Below are 20,757 nucleotides of genomic sequence, written 5' to 3' on the forward strand. Positions count from 1 at the left end.
TGCAGGAGCTTAGTAGCTATTATCATAAGCCTCTCCAGAGATCACATGACTTCTATAGAGCGAATCAGGGCCAGAGCTGTAATCCATCACATGACATCTATAGAGCCAATCATGCCCAGGGCAGTCATGTGAATCTACTACCGTCAGTAATGACAGTGCTTCAGCTGTGAGGAATGTGCTAGATAGGAACAGTGCAAAGACCGGATTGGCAGATTACTTAATCCAAGCATGTGGGGGTTTCTTGCCAATTGGAAACCCTCCTTGCAAGCGCGCCTGGGAGGGGCAATTTTGCGGGGCTCCCTGAGCAGCCCCGGCATGATAAATTACAGCGGTGCTTCATTATGTACTGCTGCCATTTACAGTGATGCATAATGATCTATAATAAATAGACCCCAGAATTAGATAGGAAAGGGGGGTAGAGAGGGATAATAGGGTCAGTGATCGCATCTACGCACTATAGTGTCTATTTTATCCGATTTTACAGTAAGAGACTCCTTTTCAAAACCTAACCAGGTACTGCAGTACCCGCTACTATCCACCAACAGGCGCTGGTGTTGTGAGTTGGGATGCCCCTTCGGGTGCAGCATGGATACTTAGTGATAGTACACAATACTGATTGCATTTCTCTGATGAAACCTGTTTAAGAGTGCATAACCAATACAACCAATACGTCACTGGCAGAGCGCTCCTTGAGCTCTGCCAGTGACGTGATCAGGCAATGCTGGGCAGGCTGTGTGTTACAGTGAGACAGGTTGGTGACATGACTGTAATGTCTGTGTATATAGTCAGTGTCACTGGAGACAGAGCTGACATTACTGGTATGCCATCCCAATATATAGAGTGTATTATAATTTACACCAATCAGCCACAACATTAAATCACTGAAGTGAAGTGAATAACATCGATTATCTCATTACAATGGCACTTAAGGAGTGGGATATATTAGGCAGCAAGTGAACAGTCAGTTCTTAAAGTTGATGTGTTGGTTGCAAGAAAAATGGGCAAGTGTAAGGTTCTGAGCGATTTTGCCAAATTGCCAAATTGTGATGGTTAGACGACTGGATCAGAGCATATACAAAATGACAAGTCTTGTACATCGGTATGCAGTTGTTAGTACCTACCAAAAGTGGTCCAAGGAAGGACAACCGATGAAACGGGAACAAGGTCATCGGAGCCCAAGGCTGATTGATTAATTGTCTATCAAAATCTTATAAGAATAAAGTATCAGTTGGGACTGGCAGAAAATGTGGGTAAATGACATTGATCTGACACTTGTGTTGTTAGCATGCTAAAGCATTAATTGCTCTCTATAGGCATGTCTAAATGTGACACATTTGGCTGAATATGTGTGTGTCATTATTGGACATATAGCCAGATCTTTCTGTGTATGAGCACTGTTACTTGGCAATCTAAAAAGCTTCCATACAGTGTTAAACAAGTTAAGGTTCATTTTCTAAGCACAGCACAAATAACTTACATAATTGTGGTTGTTTGCAAGTGGTGGTCTCTATTAGTGAGGAAATATGTTTTTGTTTGTTTGCTACACTTATAGGCAAAACATACAGGTCAGTAGGCTGAAACCTTGCTTTCATTTTACATGGTATGTAGTTTAATACAATCCCACAATAAATTAGTTTTATTATGTTTGTACTGAAGAGAGAAGCAAAAAAGTAGTCTTCCAAAATATTTCAAAAAGAGATCCAAAACACAAGAAAGGCAAAAGAATTCTTGACCTTTATTTCCACATTGCAATGTCTCAGCGTGAAGTATGTCATAAAAACGTTTGATTGAGGATCAAAAGCTAAAAAATGTTTGATTGGATATCGCGGAATAGTGAAGCTTTGCCATTTAAGTTATCTATAATCCCTTTTTGGGCAAGAATATAATTGGCACAGCAAAAGCAAATCAATGTGCTTAATATTAGTAATTTACTATATGCAATTTCTACCGTGGGTTTGTTCTATTTCTGGATATGATAAAATTATCTCTCGTACCGCATCATCCTAATATTTAACATTGCTGTAAAAGAAATACAACTTAATATTTGCAAGACTTGTGTAAGCAGTTTAAATTCCATATATATATATATATATATATATATTTGTATGGGTTATTTTTTTTTTATACAAAATCAGTATAAACCAAGTATTCAATGGAGATTGCTTCTATGTGCTTGGGGGGAGGCAGATCTTACACATACACACATATATATATATATATATATATATATATATATATATATATATATATATATATATATATATAAGTTTTTAGGATAAGAGCCGCAACCAACCTCACAAAGGGCCATCAGTTTCTGGACAATAATAAAATAAAATAATCATTCCTAAAGTGCCATAGGATTGCACTGTTATGTGCTTAACCTTTCCAGTGTTGATGATGAACATTGTTTTCCATGTGCCTACTGCTGATACAGCCAGAGCCTGTGCATTGTGATTGGAGCACAGCTGCTCATACATTGCTGGGGCACTGAACAGGTTACATTTATTTTTCCACATGGAGAAGCACAATCACTACCACTAAATTCCCTTTTGTGTGCAGGATTCAGACTACATATGTACAATTATTTCTAGTTTTACATTATGTGGGAGTAGAGAAGCAGAAATGCATGTTAAAAATTGATTAAAGTACAAGAGTATATTATTAGAAAGAAGAGATTGCTGAGCAGCTATACCACAGAGACACATCGTGTACGTTTGTAGTTTGATCCATGGCATTACTTTATAATATATTAATCGTCTTGGCTGTTAATATATATTATATATTTTCTCTATTTAAATAATACAGACTGTATTTATTTAAAAATGTACGCATGAAATGAATATATTTTTTTTGTAAGCTTAAGCACCTGATAGGGGTCAGCTGGTGGGTATGAAAGCAACAGGGAGTCAGGCACAGGTCCCATTGTAGCTTTGTGGATGGAGGAAGTCTCGTTGGTCAAGTGGAGGAACTGGGAGACTTTCCCAGTACCAGTAGAGGTTAGATGAGACTAGGCAGCCCGACATAGGTGGGTTAGGAGAAAGAGAAGAAGAGAGGGGGGTGAGCACTGTCATATTTCATTGCTGTAATGACACATAAAAGAAAAGGGGGCATTCATCTCCTCCTCTGTCCAGGTAATGACGCAGAGTTAACAGCAGTTTCCAGTGTTTCCTTGCAGGTAGCATTATCAGAGTCCTCTGTAATATTCTGGAAAGATAGGAGAGTAACAGGGTTGGAATCTGGCTGGGAGGCAGCTTTAGACGTGTTGAGAGCTGGGATATAATAAAACTTAATTTAAAGTTGATCTAGGACATGCCCTATCCCAACTATAAATCTGTCCCCACATTTTAAATTTACCTCCCCCTTCAATGCAACATGGTTTTGACTAGGTGCAAAGTTACTCCTTTTTTATGCTTTGCTCTCCTTAATGACTCAGACCCTATAAGTTGAAATATGATGGGTACAAAACTGTAAAAATATTGTATACACATGTAATTTACATACTCCCTCCCCCCAAAAAAAACCAAGAAGATGGTACCCAGGGCAGGAACTTATGGCCTGGGAAGACATACACAAGTATGTAGTCCAGGCTCTTCTAGCAACACACCCGAACAGAAAACGGATCTTGGCAAAACTCTGTGGGTCTGGTTTGTCTGATGTAAGCTTAATTGTTTATGAATAATGAATTACATGGAAAATTCTTAATTCAAAGAGCTATAATCAGCCACAACACAGCCCCATCTGACCAATATACAATGCAGAGCCGATCCAAGTGACAGTTATTCAATACAGAGAGCATCTTAGAAATTGATATACAACACCAACGGCATCTTAATGATTGCTATAAGAGCTAAACAATACAGAGTCCACCCTCTTGACCAATAAAGAATACAGACAGCGTTTTAGGGACAACGATATAAAACAGTGTATACTTGTAACCACAATGGCAAGTAGGGCACATAAGCCACATAAGCCAATATATTAGTTCTCAGAAGATTTGGGCCATTGCTGCCCACACTTGGGAAAACCAGCACTGGGGCTCCTCTTGACACGCTTCAGGCTGTGTGGAACTACAAGTCCCAGGAAGCCCTGGCAGCCATTGGTTTGGCTTAGGCAGGCCCTCGTTTGTAAAACTACAATCCAAAAAGTATTTCCCTAGAGACTTATGCCCCATTTTGATAAGGCTGGGCCTGGATTCACATTACAATATGCAACCCCACATTGCAGGTGTCCCTATATAGTGTCACCAGCCAAGCCTGGCATGGCCTGGTGCTGAATGCCATTTTTGGAGGGGGTTCAACACTCGTTCCCCTGCTTTAGCGGTAATCAGCCCAGGCTATAGCCCTGGAGCTAGTTGTATATTTTAGAGAGGAGATGCCATTTATTATTTCTTTTTTTTTAATTTGCATATATCCAGAGTCTGGATTATGGGAATATAATCATTGTGAGTTTGTTACTTTGTGTACCACAAACGGGTATTGTCCTGAAAATAATCGGGACACATGGGGTCCTTTACATTTTCCATGGATTCAGGGTAAGGCTTCCATGTGTCTTAGTTTTCATAGGATAGTCCTACTATTTTTTAACTAGCTTGAATGACAAATGAAAAAGTGTTAGCCATCTATAAAGGAAACATGCCAAACTGAACCATCTTTCCCCACTCAGTGCCATTATGGATAAGGATATATATTGCACGGTGCAGGCAGCAAACTCTTGCATATAGGATTATTTAATGTGAACGTGGTTGTGATTGTTTATTTTTGCCACATAAGTACTTTATTGTATTGTAATTTCAAACAATAAGAATATAGTAAATAAGAGAATCAGTATTTACGAGAGGCCATAATGGCTTCCTAATAAAGGATGTATTTCCTGTTAATCTTCATTGACGTTCCCTAACCCTAAGTGGTGTTCATCTTTGCCCCTTGTTTTTTTCATAATTTTCTAACAGCTTGCAAAGCTCGAAAAACAGCAACAAAGAAAAGAAAAGACAAGAGCCAAGGCACCGTCAGAGCCCAGCCGCGAGAAGAGTGTACCTCGCAGTAAGGATGACCCCAATGCCAGCAGTGGTGCAGAGGGAGATGTGTCTTCTGAAAGGGAGCCATAGGGTGTCTGCAAGGAATAGTCAGGTTCGATGGCATTATTTTCACATTCCTGCATAAACCTGTGTTTATTATGTGTTGTATTTCATAAGTAGACCAATATTTTCACGCATATTCATATCATATATATGTAGTTTTAGCTGTCTGAGAATCCTGATAAATCTTAAATTTGCATAACCCATCAGTAAATGTGCGTTAAACCATCAAGCCTTATTGCTGATTGGTTGCAGTGAGTCGTTGCACTTGTCGTAAATTATGCACTTTTTCAAAAACTGTTTAATGAAACATGTTGGCATAATTCTGCCCTGAGAATCTTACTTGCCTACACTTTTCAATATTGCCATTTGTTGCAACATTGCTTGTTCTGCCACAGTAAAAGGAAGCATCATACTGTATAAAAACAGTTGAAATTAGACAAATCAGAACATTTGAAAGGCATTACCAAGCACTGTTTCTTAAAGAAATACCTTAATATCATGCGACTGGCTTCCTTTCTCCATACTGCCCCTTTAATGTGCACTCGTTCTCCACACATTGTGGTATTTATGTTTTGGCTCATCCCATAGAGTGTTGGCATCCACTGTGTGTAGATTTAAAGTTGGTCATAGACAATGTAGGATAGTCACACCTCACAATAATATACACTAAAAACACCAGATCTAAGCCCCACCCCGTTCTGCTGCAATACATGCCCAGTGAACAGTATGGCCACAGCTGATTGCTCACAGAAATCTGAACTGTCCTGTAAAAAGCAGGACAATTGAGGGATTGTAAATCATTTCTATTCCATATGCAACGTTAGTATTTCTCCATTCTCTGTCTTTTTCTATTTAAACCTAAATATTCAGCTGTATTGGGTAGTTACAAGCAACCAATGCTTACTATTACTAATTATCAGTTAATTGCTCTACCAATAATACATTAAATTCTTCTTCAAAGTCCTTTCAGCCAAAAGTGAAAATGCAGTTTTGAGTGAGTGTAGTACATTCTCTTGTGTGCTATCTATGTCACGTTATAACCATCATCTTAACTGAGAAATATTTGTTCTTTATTATATCATCATTTCTTTTTTTAGCCTTGTCAATGTTATATTTGTCTCTCTCTTCTAGGATCCCACCAACATGGAAAATATTTCCTTAGGGACCAAAGCATTTGTGTTTTTATGGAATACACCATAGCGTACTCAATATCTGTTGGTTCTTGCTGTCTGTTCAAACACTGTACATTTATCCAGTCTTATGTCTCTTATTGTAATTTCTGTCAATTATTTACTTAATCAAAACTCTGTATATGGTCTCAACGTCCAATAGTAGACCTTCCCTAGTCCATATATACATGTTTATTCACTCTTTCTGTACATTTCAAACTAAATCTCACCAACAAGTTGCTTTAATAATGCCTCACTGAATAATAGCTAGACCCACATAATATAAGAGGCTGAGTTAATAAGCCATGTGTAGTTCTCATACAACCATTTTGTCCCACCTTGTCCCTTTTGTTATCAAAATCAGTGGTATAAGTGCTACAAAGAGACAACATTTACTTGACCATAGATTTCAATTTGATTAATTTGTAAAACATTGAGTAAATGAAATAATGGCTTAATTTATTTGCAATGCTTTTTTTCCTAATACGAGCTCCAATGATAATGATTTATTTACAAAGCGCCACCAATTTCTACAATTCTCTACAGGTGAAAGTACAGAGATCACACACTGGGGCAGACTGGAAAAATTAAATTCTTGTTCATCTTACGGTCTACATATATTACTTTCCTGTTGTAGTATTTTTATGGATATTAGAAGAATATAATTGTGCAAATTAAAAAGAAATCACATTTTGTGCCCACCTCACCCATCTGCCTGTCTTTATGTACTCAAGAAATATGCTCTGATCAAATAAAATATATGTTAATAGCAATGCTGTTTGTTTCATAAGAAATTGCGTAATAGTTAAAGGTTAATTAAGCCAAAAACTTGTTTTTGGTTACCCTGTTTTCAACATAGCACACCAAACAAGACTCTTACTTTATGAAAGTATCCACTATCTGACAATATGCATGAATTTTAATAGGTCATTATACTAAGTATTTAAGTGATTATTTGACAATTTGTCAATTTTTTAAATGATGACATTAACACTTCATACTTATGCTGTTCACATGTGTGATCAGGGCCGGATTAACCATAGGGCTAACTGGGCTGCAGCCCAGGGGCCACGGGCATCCAGGGGGCCCTTGAAAGTGCTCAGCAGCAGTATTGATCGGTCTGGGCCGGGGGCGCCCCCAGCCCGATCAGTGCTGCTGAGCACTTTCACTGCAGTACTTCCCCGGCGCGCTGTAGTCTCCTTACTGAGGAGGTCTCGTGAGGGAAGGAGGAGAAGGAGGTAAGTGCCGGGTGGGCGATTGGGTCACGGGGGGGGCCCTCACAGGGGAATGGAGGCCCCCTTAGCCCAGGGGCCTCCATTCCCTTAATCCGGCCCTGTGTGTGATACATGCTGTCATATTTGCCTGATGAAGCAGAATGTGGTCACATAACGCCCTCTTCTTTGAATTCTTCAAATTGAAATACAACTGTTGCAAAAAATACTGTTGAAAAACATACACAATGTCCTTTATATTTAATGTGCGTTAAATGTTATTAATTTTTTTTCAGGGATGTGTAGAAAACAAGATCGTGGAGGACGAGGGATTTTGCTGTGTAATTAATGTCATAATAGAGTCCATTTTCTGTTACCATTTTTGTGTATATTTGTGATGCTAACAGCTTATGTGCAGCAGACTGTGTAATAAATATTCTTGTCATTTAAATTACTACTTTGTCTTTGTTTTTGTTTATGTGGAAAAGGATGGGGAAGAATAGTATGAAAATGGAAGAAAGCTTTCTATACTAGTGCAAAAGTCAGAAAAACGAGAATGCAGTTGGTATGGGGAGAGTTGCCCCCATCTCAGCTATGCCACTAATATGGCTGCGAACAGGCCGGATAGTTCCAGCCTCTGTAAGGGAGCACGGCCTATAAGAAAAGGGTATATACGCATTGCGAACGTGTACTATTTTGACTGGAATTACTATCAGAAATGTTGGCAAGTATGCACTAATTACTGGTGCTTTGATTGGCTGCATTCTCTTGAATATTGTTGTAGCCCACAAAATGGCTGTCTCTAGTCTGTGTGGGTGAGGAGCCTGCTTCAATCAAAATGGAAGAGTACTGTAGGTCCATAGATTATTGTGAAATGATGAAAACTATAAAGCTTAAAATACAAAAGGAGTCAATTATATATGGTTAATTTAAATAATTGTAATGTGTACATGTTAAAACATACTTGCCAACTTTTAGAAAGTTGGTTTCTGGGAGCCTGCCGGGGGAGGTGGGCGTGATGGGGGCAAGGCTCCAAAATGCGCGTCATTTTGGATCCGCCCCCATGACGTAATGACACAGATGCGTCATTTGACAGGGGGGCAGGGCCAAACGCCGCGATTCACCGGGAATCGCGGCATTTGGGACCTAATTCTGCCCACTTCCTAGTGAAGTGGGCAGATCCGGGAGATTGCCCCACTCTCCCGGGAGTCCGTGAGACTGTCGCAAAAATCGGGAGTCTCCCGGACATTCCTGGAGAGATGGCAAGTATGTGTTAAAAGAAACTGGGGACTGTAGTTTGGAAAAAAGGAGATGTCATACAGTCTAAAACAAGTCATATTTGAATGTTATTATCTTGGAAAGCGAATACCATAACCAGGGTAGTATTATATGGCAAGGTAGGAGATAATACCAGTAGATCTGTGCTAAATTCAGGTGCTGGGAGCATCTGCCCCCCAGGCTGGTCCCATAGTGAGCTACGTGGGCTGGGTCTCGAAAATCCTATAAATATATTGCTGATACACTAGAATGAAGCCAAATCCAGAGTTTAATCTTAGATCTAGTGAATCCCTAAATTCTAGACTTTAATTTGCAACACTTGCCCAAATGCAAGGCCTATTTTATTCTGGATTCCCAATCCAAAATGATCTTTAGTAAACTGTACTACTAGTAATACAATATACAGAGTTACTGCGCTAAGGTGGTGTGGCAGTGTTTATAAGGTAATATTACTGGGCTCAGCTGCACTACATTTGCCCTGGGTAAATCGTCCCATTTAGAAAATCACTGTAGGGAAGGTGTTCTTGAATAAATAAAGACAACTAACAAACAAAAAAAGTTGACTTTTAATGTGAAGAGCAATATAACTTGTAGATTTAAAAGTACAATGGTTTTGCCTTGTTAATTGCCATGGAAGAATACACATTTACTATGAAAGTTTATTATCAGCTACCCACCAGATTGCTTCTCAGTGTCCCCTTCCCCTGACAGCTGCAAACATTAGTGGAGGTCTCCCTGTGTCAGCGACATGACAGATAAGGAGAAGAGCTCTCACCAGCTGCAAAGCCATGGAAATAGGTGAATTCTCTAGCAAATAAATAAAATACCTCTCAGTATAGGGGCAATATTTTATATGCATTTCCATAAGACTATAAAGAATAATCTCTCTGTTACATGTACTAGAAATAGACTTGAATTGAATCCATAAGACAGATTGAAGGGGTACTGCATCAAAACGTTCACTTCAGTTCATGTGCCCCATTTAATCTTTTGCAGTTAATTTGTATTAATGTCTGATGACTTTTTAGGAAATGCAGCACATATAAATGCTGTTTACACACCATGGGGTAAATGTATCAGGCTGAGAGTTTTCCGGTGGGTTTGAAAAGTGGAGATGTTGCCTATAGCAACCAATCAGATTCTAGCTATTATTTTGTAGAATGTACTAAATAAATGATAGCTAGCCGGAAAACTCTCAGCTTGATACATTTACCCCCATATGTGCTTTAAGACAACTCTTATCAAATAAAACATTTTTAAAATATATAGCCAGAGCTCTTTTTAGTGCACCTGTCTTATTCCACAATTAACCTATTTTTTAAATAACAGACTTGGGCACGCATGTAGACAATTTGACTGTGTTGAGATGAACAGGGATAAAAGGTATATTAAGAGTTTGACGTGTTTCAAGCTTGACCAAAGTTAAGGGATATTATCCTCAAAATTGTATTTTGTTTATGATTTATATTTGGCTGAATGGTGGTTACAAGATGCAAGTGAATTGGTGAAAGAACACACTTGGATATTAGGATCAGCTAAATAGTGTTTGTGTTTATTGTTTAACTAACTTCTGCTAAATAACACACACAGGTTTTTCAGTAAAATAAATGATTCATTTTCCCTATAAAGTGTATAAAAGAGAAGGAGTAGCTCGGTGGTTAAGGTCGCTGACTGAAAACGACGACCATACGGTTCTTCATGCGCACAAGCGAGCATAGTCTTCTGCCTGGCTTATTTTAAGGTCCACGCCTACCTCACCATTTTAAAATCAATATGCGCCTGGCTTTGTGGCAAATAAACCTGAAAATGTGCATGGGACCCAGTTCAAAGAGCGCTTAGGAATTCACTTTCCTGCGGAAGTGCAACTGTGAGGTGCAAGAGTGTCCTATTATATATATAAGGACACTACCTTTTTTAGGAGAAAAAGGGGTGTGTGTTCTTCCATAAAGCAGGAAATTCCCCTCTAAATGCAACTTTCCACCTCTTTATCTTATTTATTTTTCTTAAATAATCACTTCACGCAAAATTAAATCTCATTTTTACACTACAGTGCTAAACTTCGGGCATTTGACGGCATATTCTTCACTTAGCAAGGAATGCCATCAGCACAACCAACTCATTAGATGGTGCAAATCTTTCCACTCCTTAGAAGCTGCAGTGCCTGCAAATCCTGTGTAATATTGCTCTGTGGTGAATGGGGCATTTTGATGGGGCAGTAGGACCCACCTGTCTCTGACTTCATGGAGCTGCTCTCGAACTTCCGTAGGGAAAGTCTGAAAAGTCAGCAACTATGTATAAAGGTGGTACCAGGATTATTCCATAGATTTAAGTGTAGCATGAGCAAACAAAATTTACAGTAGGCAAATAAGGACTAAATTGACATGTGGCACCACCTGAACATAATATATAGACTTAATAATTCAAATAGTTTATGGATATTTCACAAAAAATATTAACTGCTATGTTGTTGAAAGAGCTGTGCAAGTAAATATTGCCCAAGTTTAATTCAGTTGTTTAATTCCCCCTTAATAAATAATGGCATCAATATGATATCTGCTTTGGCATAATCTACTTTTTTTTTACTTTTTTTTTATTTCAAAGAGTAATATAAAAATACAAATACTGTTCAGTTCACCTTGGCGTCATATTTTTATGCAGATAATTGTAATTTGTGTAAATCATTGAAAATTAGGGGCCTGATTAAAGTCCGAAAGCAGCTTGAATGCGTAAGTCAAATCGGAGCGGATCTCGTGATGCGTTTGACTTGAATCTGGGTGTAAGTACGCTCGGCCCAATCGTTACTAGCTGCCATATGTGAATAGACAGAACGGACTGCTGAATACGCACAAGTGTATAAGGTCACATCAGATCACATTAAAAAAATGTATATTATAAAAGAAATTAACAACTCTTAATAGTCTAATCATTTAATAATAATATGGATTTCAGAAAAATATATTTTGTTTACATTAAATACATAAAGATGCTTTTAATGCGTCCTGTGCATATAATGAACTTTTATAGTTTCTCTTACTTGCATAAACATGTTCTGTGCTAGCTAGTGGAACGCATACATGTAATTTTTAATTCAAAGACTATGCCATGTCAGTCATCACTATCAGTCAGGACCTGACACCTGTCCTGTAGCTGGTGAAAAGGATACTACTGAAAGCAAGCGTACTTAGGACAAACCCAGGGCTTGAATCTGCCACAGCTGTGTCGGAAACATACTTGGCACGCCCTCACTATACATTGCAAACATTAGATTGCCCTTCTCTCCCCTGTTCTGCAGTTGTAGGCAGTCGTAATTGTCATTTGCATTTGGACATGAATTGCATGCAATTACATTTATTGGCGTAAGGTTCATTTCTGCACATGCGCAGAGCTATTTCGCATAGGATATACTACGCAAATGAGTGTACGTCCGAACATGAGTCAGGCCCTATGGGGTATATTTACTAAACTGCAGGTTTGAAATAGTGGAGATGTTGCCTATATCAACCAATCAGATTCTAGCTGTCATTTTGTAGAATGTACTAAAAGAATGATAACTATAATCTGATTGGTTGCTATAGACAGCATCTTCACTTTTTCAAACCTGCAGTTTAGTAAATATACCCGCAAGTGTCTGTAAAAGGATCTTTATTTTATATGGTAGGTCTCCCCTACTCCACGTTTGTTTCTGTTTTTCACAGTGTCTCAATGGTCATGTTGGTCCCAACGATTCGTCTTAACATTCAGGACTGTGTAAGATGCTTTATTTGACCTTGGGAGAGAACATTCAGTACAGTCCAAAAAATTGAGTGAAAACAACCTTTCAATGAACATCCTTTAAAATGTGAAAGAGATTTATCTTGCTTATACAATTACTCCAAAAACAATACCATATCCAAGGGGTATATTTAGTAAACTGCAGGCTTGAAAAAGAGGAGATGTTGCCTATAGCAACCAATTAGATTCTAAATGTCATTTTGTAGAATGTACTAAGTAAATGATAACTAGAATCTGATTGGTTGCTATTGGCAACATCTCCACTTGTTCAATCCCGTACTTTAGTAGTTAATTACTCCCAATCTTTACAAAGAAATAGGGGCTGGAAAAACGGTTTTAAATTATACTTGTCAAAATTCTCCATAAGCTGACAAGTTACTTTATATGTCTGTGTCCCATGCACCAGTATAATGTAACTTCTATTGCCCTGAAAGCCGTATCCTAGATATTCTGTGTAGTGTTCTGCACACAATTGGGTGATATTCTATAATATAAAATGAAACATTCACCTGCAATGAATATGCTTTTCAGCGCAAGTACTGGGGTCTATTTATTAATATGAAAGTAGGTTATGATTTTAATAATTAAAGTGTATTTATATGCATTTACATTTTTTCTCAAAGATTTATACTCTTACTGGCGCAGGAGCGTTCATTGTCTAAATTGCAAAGCCTTTTATGCCTTCAGAGCTTTCCTTCCGCTATTAGTCTGACCTTATCACAATTCCCTCTGGCATTGTAACTGCTGCCTAAGCTAGCTGATCTGTTTGTATAGCCTCCTCTTTTGTTGTGCCAGTCTTTTGAGACCAATATGCTCTCTCCATCTCTCATTACTATCTTCCCTCTTTCTTTTGTCCTGGGTTTCACCAGAACTGTCACACATCCCAGATGTTGAGCATCCTTTTTTTTTTCTCATTAACTGTGTGCCCTGTTTTAAAGTATCTGTAGCGCTTCTATCAATAGTGACCCTGTCCTTCCCCATTTTAAAGTTCTCTGCCAATTTGTGCGCTGACATGTATTATGGTTTCAAAGCACAATTTAGCTGTGCATGATATTGCAGCCACCTTGCTTTCAATGTGTTTTCTCCCTTTTCTACAGTGTAATAGAATAGAAAATGTATCATATCATTCCTGACCTAGTCCCTGCTAAAGAAGTTTGTTTGCATTCACCACAAATTCTTACCATAATTTTATCTCCTTGAAGCAATAATTCTATATCTAGGACACTAAAATCTGAAAAAATTCTATATCTAGGACACTAAAATCGGAAAAAAATTTGAATTTGGTTGGTCTATTTCTAAATATGCCTGAGCTCAAATGTTTGTTTAACCCCATCAGGATGGATAGTAATTTGCACCATAATGACCGTAAACAATGTTTGTGCTACATTGGCTTGGCCTACAATAACATTTTTATTTCTATGTATAACTAAAGAACTTTCATTTGAAAGCATATTGAATTAATATCCTTTATTTTATCAACATTAGATAGGGAAAAATGTCCACAGTCGCAAACAACACATTGTAGAGACCCTCTTCCCCGTCACTGGCTGTATATTCCACAGAGGTTTAACCCACCTTCCCCCAATTTCAGGCTATAGACCAGAGATCATCTGTAATGATTTATAATGTGTCTTGTGCTATCGCCTGCATGTTTCTCAATACAAATGTTATTGGTTCAGTACCAATTTATGCAAGAACAAATTTAGTCAACTGGGCAAAAGTTAATAATAGCACCAGGATTGAGATCAGGGAGGGACCTCCGATGCAGATCACCGAACTGTTTATAACGCAGAGACAAACTTAGCAAGTTTTCATTGGTAGCCGAACAAATGCAAGAAAAATCTTGACATAGAGATTTTATGGGAAAACTCTGCCCAGGGGAGAAGATCACTCCAATTGTATTGATTCTCGCTAGAAAAGCACCGTAGAAAACCTTACAAATCTTGGTTCACCCGTTCCGTTTGGTCATTGGTTTGTGGGTGATAGTCAGAAGAGAATTTTAAGTTTATGCCCATATTCCTGCAAAAGGCTTTCCTAAACCGTGACACAAACTGGACACAGCGGTCGGAAATTATTTCCTGAAGACAACTATGAAGTCTAAAAATTTCCCTTATAAAGATGAGAGCCAACTGAGAAGCGGAGTGCGACCCGGTCAGAGGACCAAAATGCACCATCTTCAAAAATCGGTCTATGACCACCCAAATAGTGTTATAACCCGCACTGGGAGGGAGCTCTGTGATGAATTCCATCGATAAACTAGACCATGGGCGATCAGTAATAGGAAGCGGATGAAGAAGACCCTGGGGGGAACATCTAGGAATCTTATGTTGGGCACAAATGTCATAAGCTGCCACGAATTTGCATACATCAAGGCGGATGGAGGGCCACTAACAATGCCGTAACAGGAGGGCATAGGTCAGCAAACTTTGACACGTGAGCCCACCGAAGAATTTTGTGTTGTAGGTGAGATTCCACAAAAGAACACCCTGAAGGAGGAGTTCTATAAGAAGTTTTTGTTAGGGCTACAATCATGGCCAAATGGAGGATGGGTTTAGGCTGGGATGGAGGAAGAGTATCAGAGTCGTCAAAAGACTGTGATAAGGCATTGGCTCGAATATTCTTAGAGCCTGGTCGATTAGTGAGAACGAGATTAAAACGATCAAAGAACGATGCCCAACGAGCTTGATGGTGATTCAAACACTTGGCTTCTTGAAGAAAAATAAGGTTCCTGTGATCAGTATAGACGGTCACTGGATGGATGGCCCCCTCAAAGAGATGATGCCATTCTTCAAGGGCAGCCTTAACTGCCAGGAGATCTTTATCCCCAATACCATAGTTTATTTCATTAGGGGAGAACTTCTTAGAGAAAAAACCACAAAGCAGATGTTTCCCAGAAGAAGATTTCTGAAAAAGGACAGCACCAACTCCGATGGAAGAAGCATCCACTTCCAAAAAGAAAGGTTTGTGTTGGTTGAGTTGGGAAAGCACAGGAGCAGAAGAAAAGGCCTCCTTTAAAGTATTGAAGGCTGCCACAGCTTCAGGAGACCATATCTAGGGATTCACTGACTTCTGCGTTAAAGCCGTAATGGGTGCAATAATAGAGGAAAAGTCCTTAATAAACTGTCGATAAGAGTTTGAAAACCCCACAAATCTTTGAACGGCTTTTAGACCAAGGGGAAGAGGCCAGTTTGTAATGGCAGCAACCTTCTCGGAATCCATACTCAGACCGGTTCCAGACACAAAATACCCTAAAAATGGAACTTGGGAAACCTCAAAGATACATTTTTCCAGTTTGCAGAAAAGGTGATGTTGGCGCAGGCGAGTAAGAACCTCCTTGACATGCATCGGGTGAGAAGATGATTCCGGGGAAAAAATTAAGATATCATCAAGATATACTACTACTGTGAAATAGAGATGATCTCTAAATATCTAATTCATAAATAATTGAAAGACAGCTGGTGCATTGCATAATCCAAAGGGCATAACTAAATACTCGAAGTGCCCCTTCGTGTTGAACACGGTTTTCGATTCATCTCCCTTCTGGATAGAAATTAAATTGTAAGCTCCGTGGAGATCCAACTTGGAATAAATCTTGGAGGCTGATATTAAAACATTCAAAAATGAGGGGGAGAGAATAGTGGTTCTTAACAGTGATGTTTCTTAGAGGTCTGTAGCCAATGCATGGAAGTAATGAGCTGTTTTCTTTTTTTAAAAAAAGAATCCTGCTCCATCAGGTGAAGAAGATTTCCGGGTGAACCCCCGATGCAAATTTTACGAAATGTACTGAGACATGGCTTGAGTTTCAGGAAGAGAAAGGGGGTAAATTTGACCTCTAGGAATATGTTTTCCTATAAGTAAATCAATGGCACAGTCCCAAGGACGATGTGGTGGAAGGATCTCTGATTTTGCCTTGCTGAATAGATCTTGGAAGGAGGAATAAGCTGTGGGAACCACAGGTTCATGCGAGAGGATGTTGCACAAAGTATGAGAGGACGAGGGAAACACAAATGTGTGAGGCACCTTTTGTGGCAGAAAGGACCCCAAGAAGTAACTTAGGCCCGGTTCCAGTCAAATTGGGAAGCTTGGGTACGTAACCAAGGTAGTCCTAGAATGAGAGAATTAATTGACCTAGGCAACACCAGGAATTAAATCCACTATTGATGCAATATTTTGGCAGACAGACGGACAGGAGAGATAATGCTGGTGATAGAACCACTGGAGCTGTGATTACCATCCACCACTGTGAGAGAAAGTGGTTGCAGTAAGGGCAACATTGGAATGCGGAGTTGCATGGCGAGGGAAGAAGAGATGAAATTTCCGGTGGTGCCAGAATCCACAAAGGCAGATGTCTCAAAAGGGCCATTAGGAGATTCAAGCTTGACCGTTATCAGGAAGTCCAAATTAGGAATAGAGCTGGGAGTGGGTGATATAGCTTCTAGTTCGGCCTCCCTTTTGACGACTAGGAAACATAGTTTCCCTGTCTTTTAGGACAGGTGGTGTGAAGGTGTCCAAACTCCCCGCAATACAAACAGATTTTGTTTGAAGCGCCTCTCTTGTTCTTCCAGAGTGAGGCGGGAGCGATTAATTTGCATGGGCCCTTCAGGTGATGGTGGTGGAGGTGATGCCGGATTCTGGAAATGTGGAGCAAGACGAGGTGTGAATCTCCTAGAGGAAGTCCTTTTCTGGGTACGTTCCCTATAACAGAGGTCTACTCTAATACAGAGAGAATTCAAAGAATTCAAGTCTGCTGGCAGTTCCCTGGAAACCAATTTGTCCTTAAGCTGGTCAGCGAGACCCTGCCAGAAAGTGTCAATAAGGGCCTTGTTATTCCACTTGAGTTCAGTAGCCAATGTGCGAAACTGAACAGCGTATTGTCCAACTGATAAAGACCCTTAACTCAGGTTAAGAAGACTGGAGGCAACGGAGGAGACACAACCAGGTTCATCAGAAACCTTTTGAAAGGCTTCAATAAACACTGCAGAGCTCCAGAGAAGTGGATCCTCTCGTTCCCAAAGCGGGGAGGCCCAAGCTAGGACTTGTTCAGATAGCAAGGAGATAATGAAGGCTACCTTGATGCGCTCGGAAAGTTATTTCTTTAATTGTTCTATTTCTTCCTCCACTAGGTGGTGCTCCCAAGATTACATTTATCATTGACAGATAAGGAGAAAACAAAGTATTCTGATTGGGGCACCCTTTGGATTTGGATCAAAATTGTTTATTAAAACTTAATTTTATTTAACTTATTTAAAATATATGTACTGTTCTGACCATACACATGTGGATTAGCAAAATATAAGCAATTTGTAAATTCTTCAATGTGTGTTTTTATTGAGTAGAGAGGCCAAATCAAGGACAAGATATTCTGACCACGTTAGGGAGCAAATTATTGCCTCATGTACTACAAGCAAGAAAGCTTTGCAGCTGGGCGCATTGCGAGTAGGGGCATATTTTTGTGTCAGGGGGCGTGGCCAGCACATCTGATGTGCTAATCCGCACCATCTTCCCTTCTCCTAAAATCACCCATTCATTGCAGCTTGCAGCACCTGTTCACTGTTCTGCTACACAGAGCAGCAATGAATGGGACATAGCTCCCAAACCCTATGGGCCAACTGAGGTTGTCCCTCTTAAATTGGGACAGTTGGGAAGTATGGTTGATATGGTTTATATATTGTAGACTAGAGCAGAAGACTATCTTAAAACTATCTTAGGCTTTTGCTAATAGAAATCAGTTATCAACTTTGCATTATTTCATTAAATTACGTATGTTTTGTTGTCCTCCAAACTTGCTACCTGAGACAGATTCCTCAGTTGGCCTAGTCATATACACACTCTTAGGGCTTGAGTCATTAAGGTAAGTAAGGCAAAAAAAGGAGTAAATGTTCTCTGTGACAAACCATGTTACAATGCAAGGGGTGTAAATTAATTTATTATTTTGCAAAAAAGTTAAATACTGGCTGTTCTTTCATGTAGCACACAAATACTTGATAGCTTTATTTTTGAACTGAAATGTAAAGTTGATCTAAGACATGACCTACCCCAACTATATATCTGCCATCACATATAAAATGTACCTTCCCCTCCAATGGAACATGGTTTTGTCCAGATGCAAAGTTACTCCTTTTTTATGCTTTGCACTCAGTTATGATTCAGAACCTTAGGGGCATATTCAATTAGGTTTCTGGTCCGCGGTAACACGCCGGAACGGACCGCGAAGTCAATCCACGGTACCGCAATAACATGGATTTTCGTGCATAGAGTTGCGTAGGAAAATCCACGTTATGACGGTACTGTATTGCCGTCAATACTGCGCACCGGAAACCTAATTGAATATCCCCTTTAATGTTTTATTTATTTCCTAGCTACTGTACACTTTAAGCATTGATATTACTTTATTTTAATTTGTCATAATATCACATAACCAGTCAGTGTTCATGTAGAGAAAATGACAAAATAGTTGCTTATTTGTATGTATTTATTAGAACTTTCTACTACTACTTTTGCTGGCTTTATCAGCATCTGTATCAGTGAAGAAAAAAACAGGGTAGTATATAATATCCGTATGATCAGCATTTGTCAGCAAAATGCATCATGGCGAGAAAAACTGTAAAGGTCACCTCTTCCAAACTGTCATTCACACCGTGGCAGAGACAATTGTCAGACAACATGCAGCTTGTATCAGCAGAAATGTATCAATAGTAACAAGATTGATCAGTTTACTTAACTTATGCTGACCAGAAGTGTATATAGTAGCTAATCCTGTGCATAGGCTCAGTAATGCAGCACTAGCAGTACTAGGACCTAATGGTATTGCGTCAGTTGTCTGCCTGTTGCTCTGTATCAGCAGACCAGCTTTGGAGATTATTTTTTCTGTTTGTCCTGCATTTTATTTGTTCAAATTGAGAATGACTCAATGACAGGTCTGTTTGAAAAAAATAAAATAAATTGGATAATATTTAATATGTCAATTCTAAACAACACAAAGGTAAATGTAAGTTTTACTTTTATTCTTTCTATGCTCATGATCCCTGAAGGCATCTGTACATATCCTAAACTGGTGAAAGCAGGGGCATAATATGCTTCGCTGGGCCCCAGATCAAAGTTTGGGGAAGGCCCTTGTGATTCTGTTATTGGCTCTTGAGTCATCCGCTCTGTTTTCAACCCCCCCCTGCGCTAACTAAGTGGCCACTGTCCTATACAGCAGCCGCGGCGTTGTCAAAGAAGCGTCCGCGGCGGTGCTGTATTGTATACAGCACCGCCGCGGACGCTTCTTAGACAGCGCTGTGGCTGCTGTATAGGACAGCGCTGGTGCCCCCGACAATCCTCCGTGCGCCCCTGCAGAACAGGGGGCCACTTCTGACTGGTGCATGATCCACTCAGATGAGGTCTCCACTCATTTAAGAGCAGAGCAGGGGACGTTGGGGGAGGGGGGTTGGGCACCCAGCATTGACGGGCCTCCCTTACCTCTGGGCACTATATCCACCACACGCCCTGGGTCAAAGGCAGTATATGTATGTAATAGGTGTTAGCCACAGTGGCGAAAAACATCAGATTGATTTTTGACCAGTTGCATAAACTGAACGTGTAGATTCAAACTTTGGAGAGACTACAGTCTCCGGCGGCCGTAGAGCAAGGTAGAAAGCTACGATTTCTCTGGCGTTGTCGATTTGATAAATTATTTGGTTACTTAAAGTTGCCATAGCTGCATGATTTTGGGTAAAACATGCTTAATAATTAGGCCCCAATGTCCAGGAACATGACAACGCTTATTTTACATGGTCAGGATATTGGGTATACATAGGGGGCTAGATTTACTAAACTGCGGGTTTGAAAAAGTGTAGATGTTGTCTATTGGAACCAATCAGATTCTAGCTTTCATTTTGTAGAAAGTACTAAATAAATGAAAGCTAGAATCCGATTGATTGCTACAGGCAACATCCCCACTTTTTCAAACCCACAATTTAGTAAATATACCCCATGGACTTTTTTCCTCGTAACAGTACTGTTATAATTAACTTATAATTACAGTGATTCTTCTATTCATCATCACCTTCCTATTCATCCCATTATAGTTCATCCTCTTTATAACGCCACACTTGCTGTAATACCAGTTGTGTTATAAGCTGGAGTTGTATAGAGGCAGTGCTGTAAACCAATTATGCTATTAAGCAGACCTAACTTCTATTTTTACCATTAGAAATATGAAAAGAATAACATGCTTCAGATAGTATAGATAGATAATATAGGTTTAACA

At 39.4% G+C, this 20,757-nt stretch overlaps 1 protein-coding gene across 3 annotated transcripts in view; it reads left to right on the top strand.

The window, feature by feature from the left end:
- Positions 1 to 7,911, top strand: part of DTD1 (D-aminoacyl-tRNA deacylase 1) — a 125,562-nt gene extending 117,651 nt beyond the window's left edge. Inside the window, exons 5-6 of one of the 3 annotated variants that reach the window (XM_075203822.1) lie at positions 4,949 to 5,126; positions 6,793 to 7,911. In XM_075203822.1, coding sequence (XP_075059923.1) covers positions 4,949 to 5,104 — 156 coding nt within the window. In that variant the 3' untranslated portion in view covers positions 5,105 to 5,126; positions 6,793 to 7,911. Of the gene's footprint in view, positions 1 to 4,948; positions 5,127 to 6,208 lie in introns of all 3 variants that reach the window. The other 2 variants (XM_075203821.1, XM_075203823.1) reach the window with 2 other exon arrangements.
- Positions 7,912 to 20,757: the final 12,846 nt, after the last annotated feature.

This window comes from Mixophyes fleayi, chromosome 3, assembly GCF_038048845.1.
Source record: "Mixophyes fleayi isolate aMixFle1 chromosome 3, aMixFle1.hap1, whole genome shotgun sequence".
In the NCBI taxonomy this organism is placed as follows: domain Eukaryota; kingdom Metazoa; phylum Chordata; class Amphibia; order Anura; family Limnodynastidae; genus Mixophyes; species Mixophyes fleayi.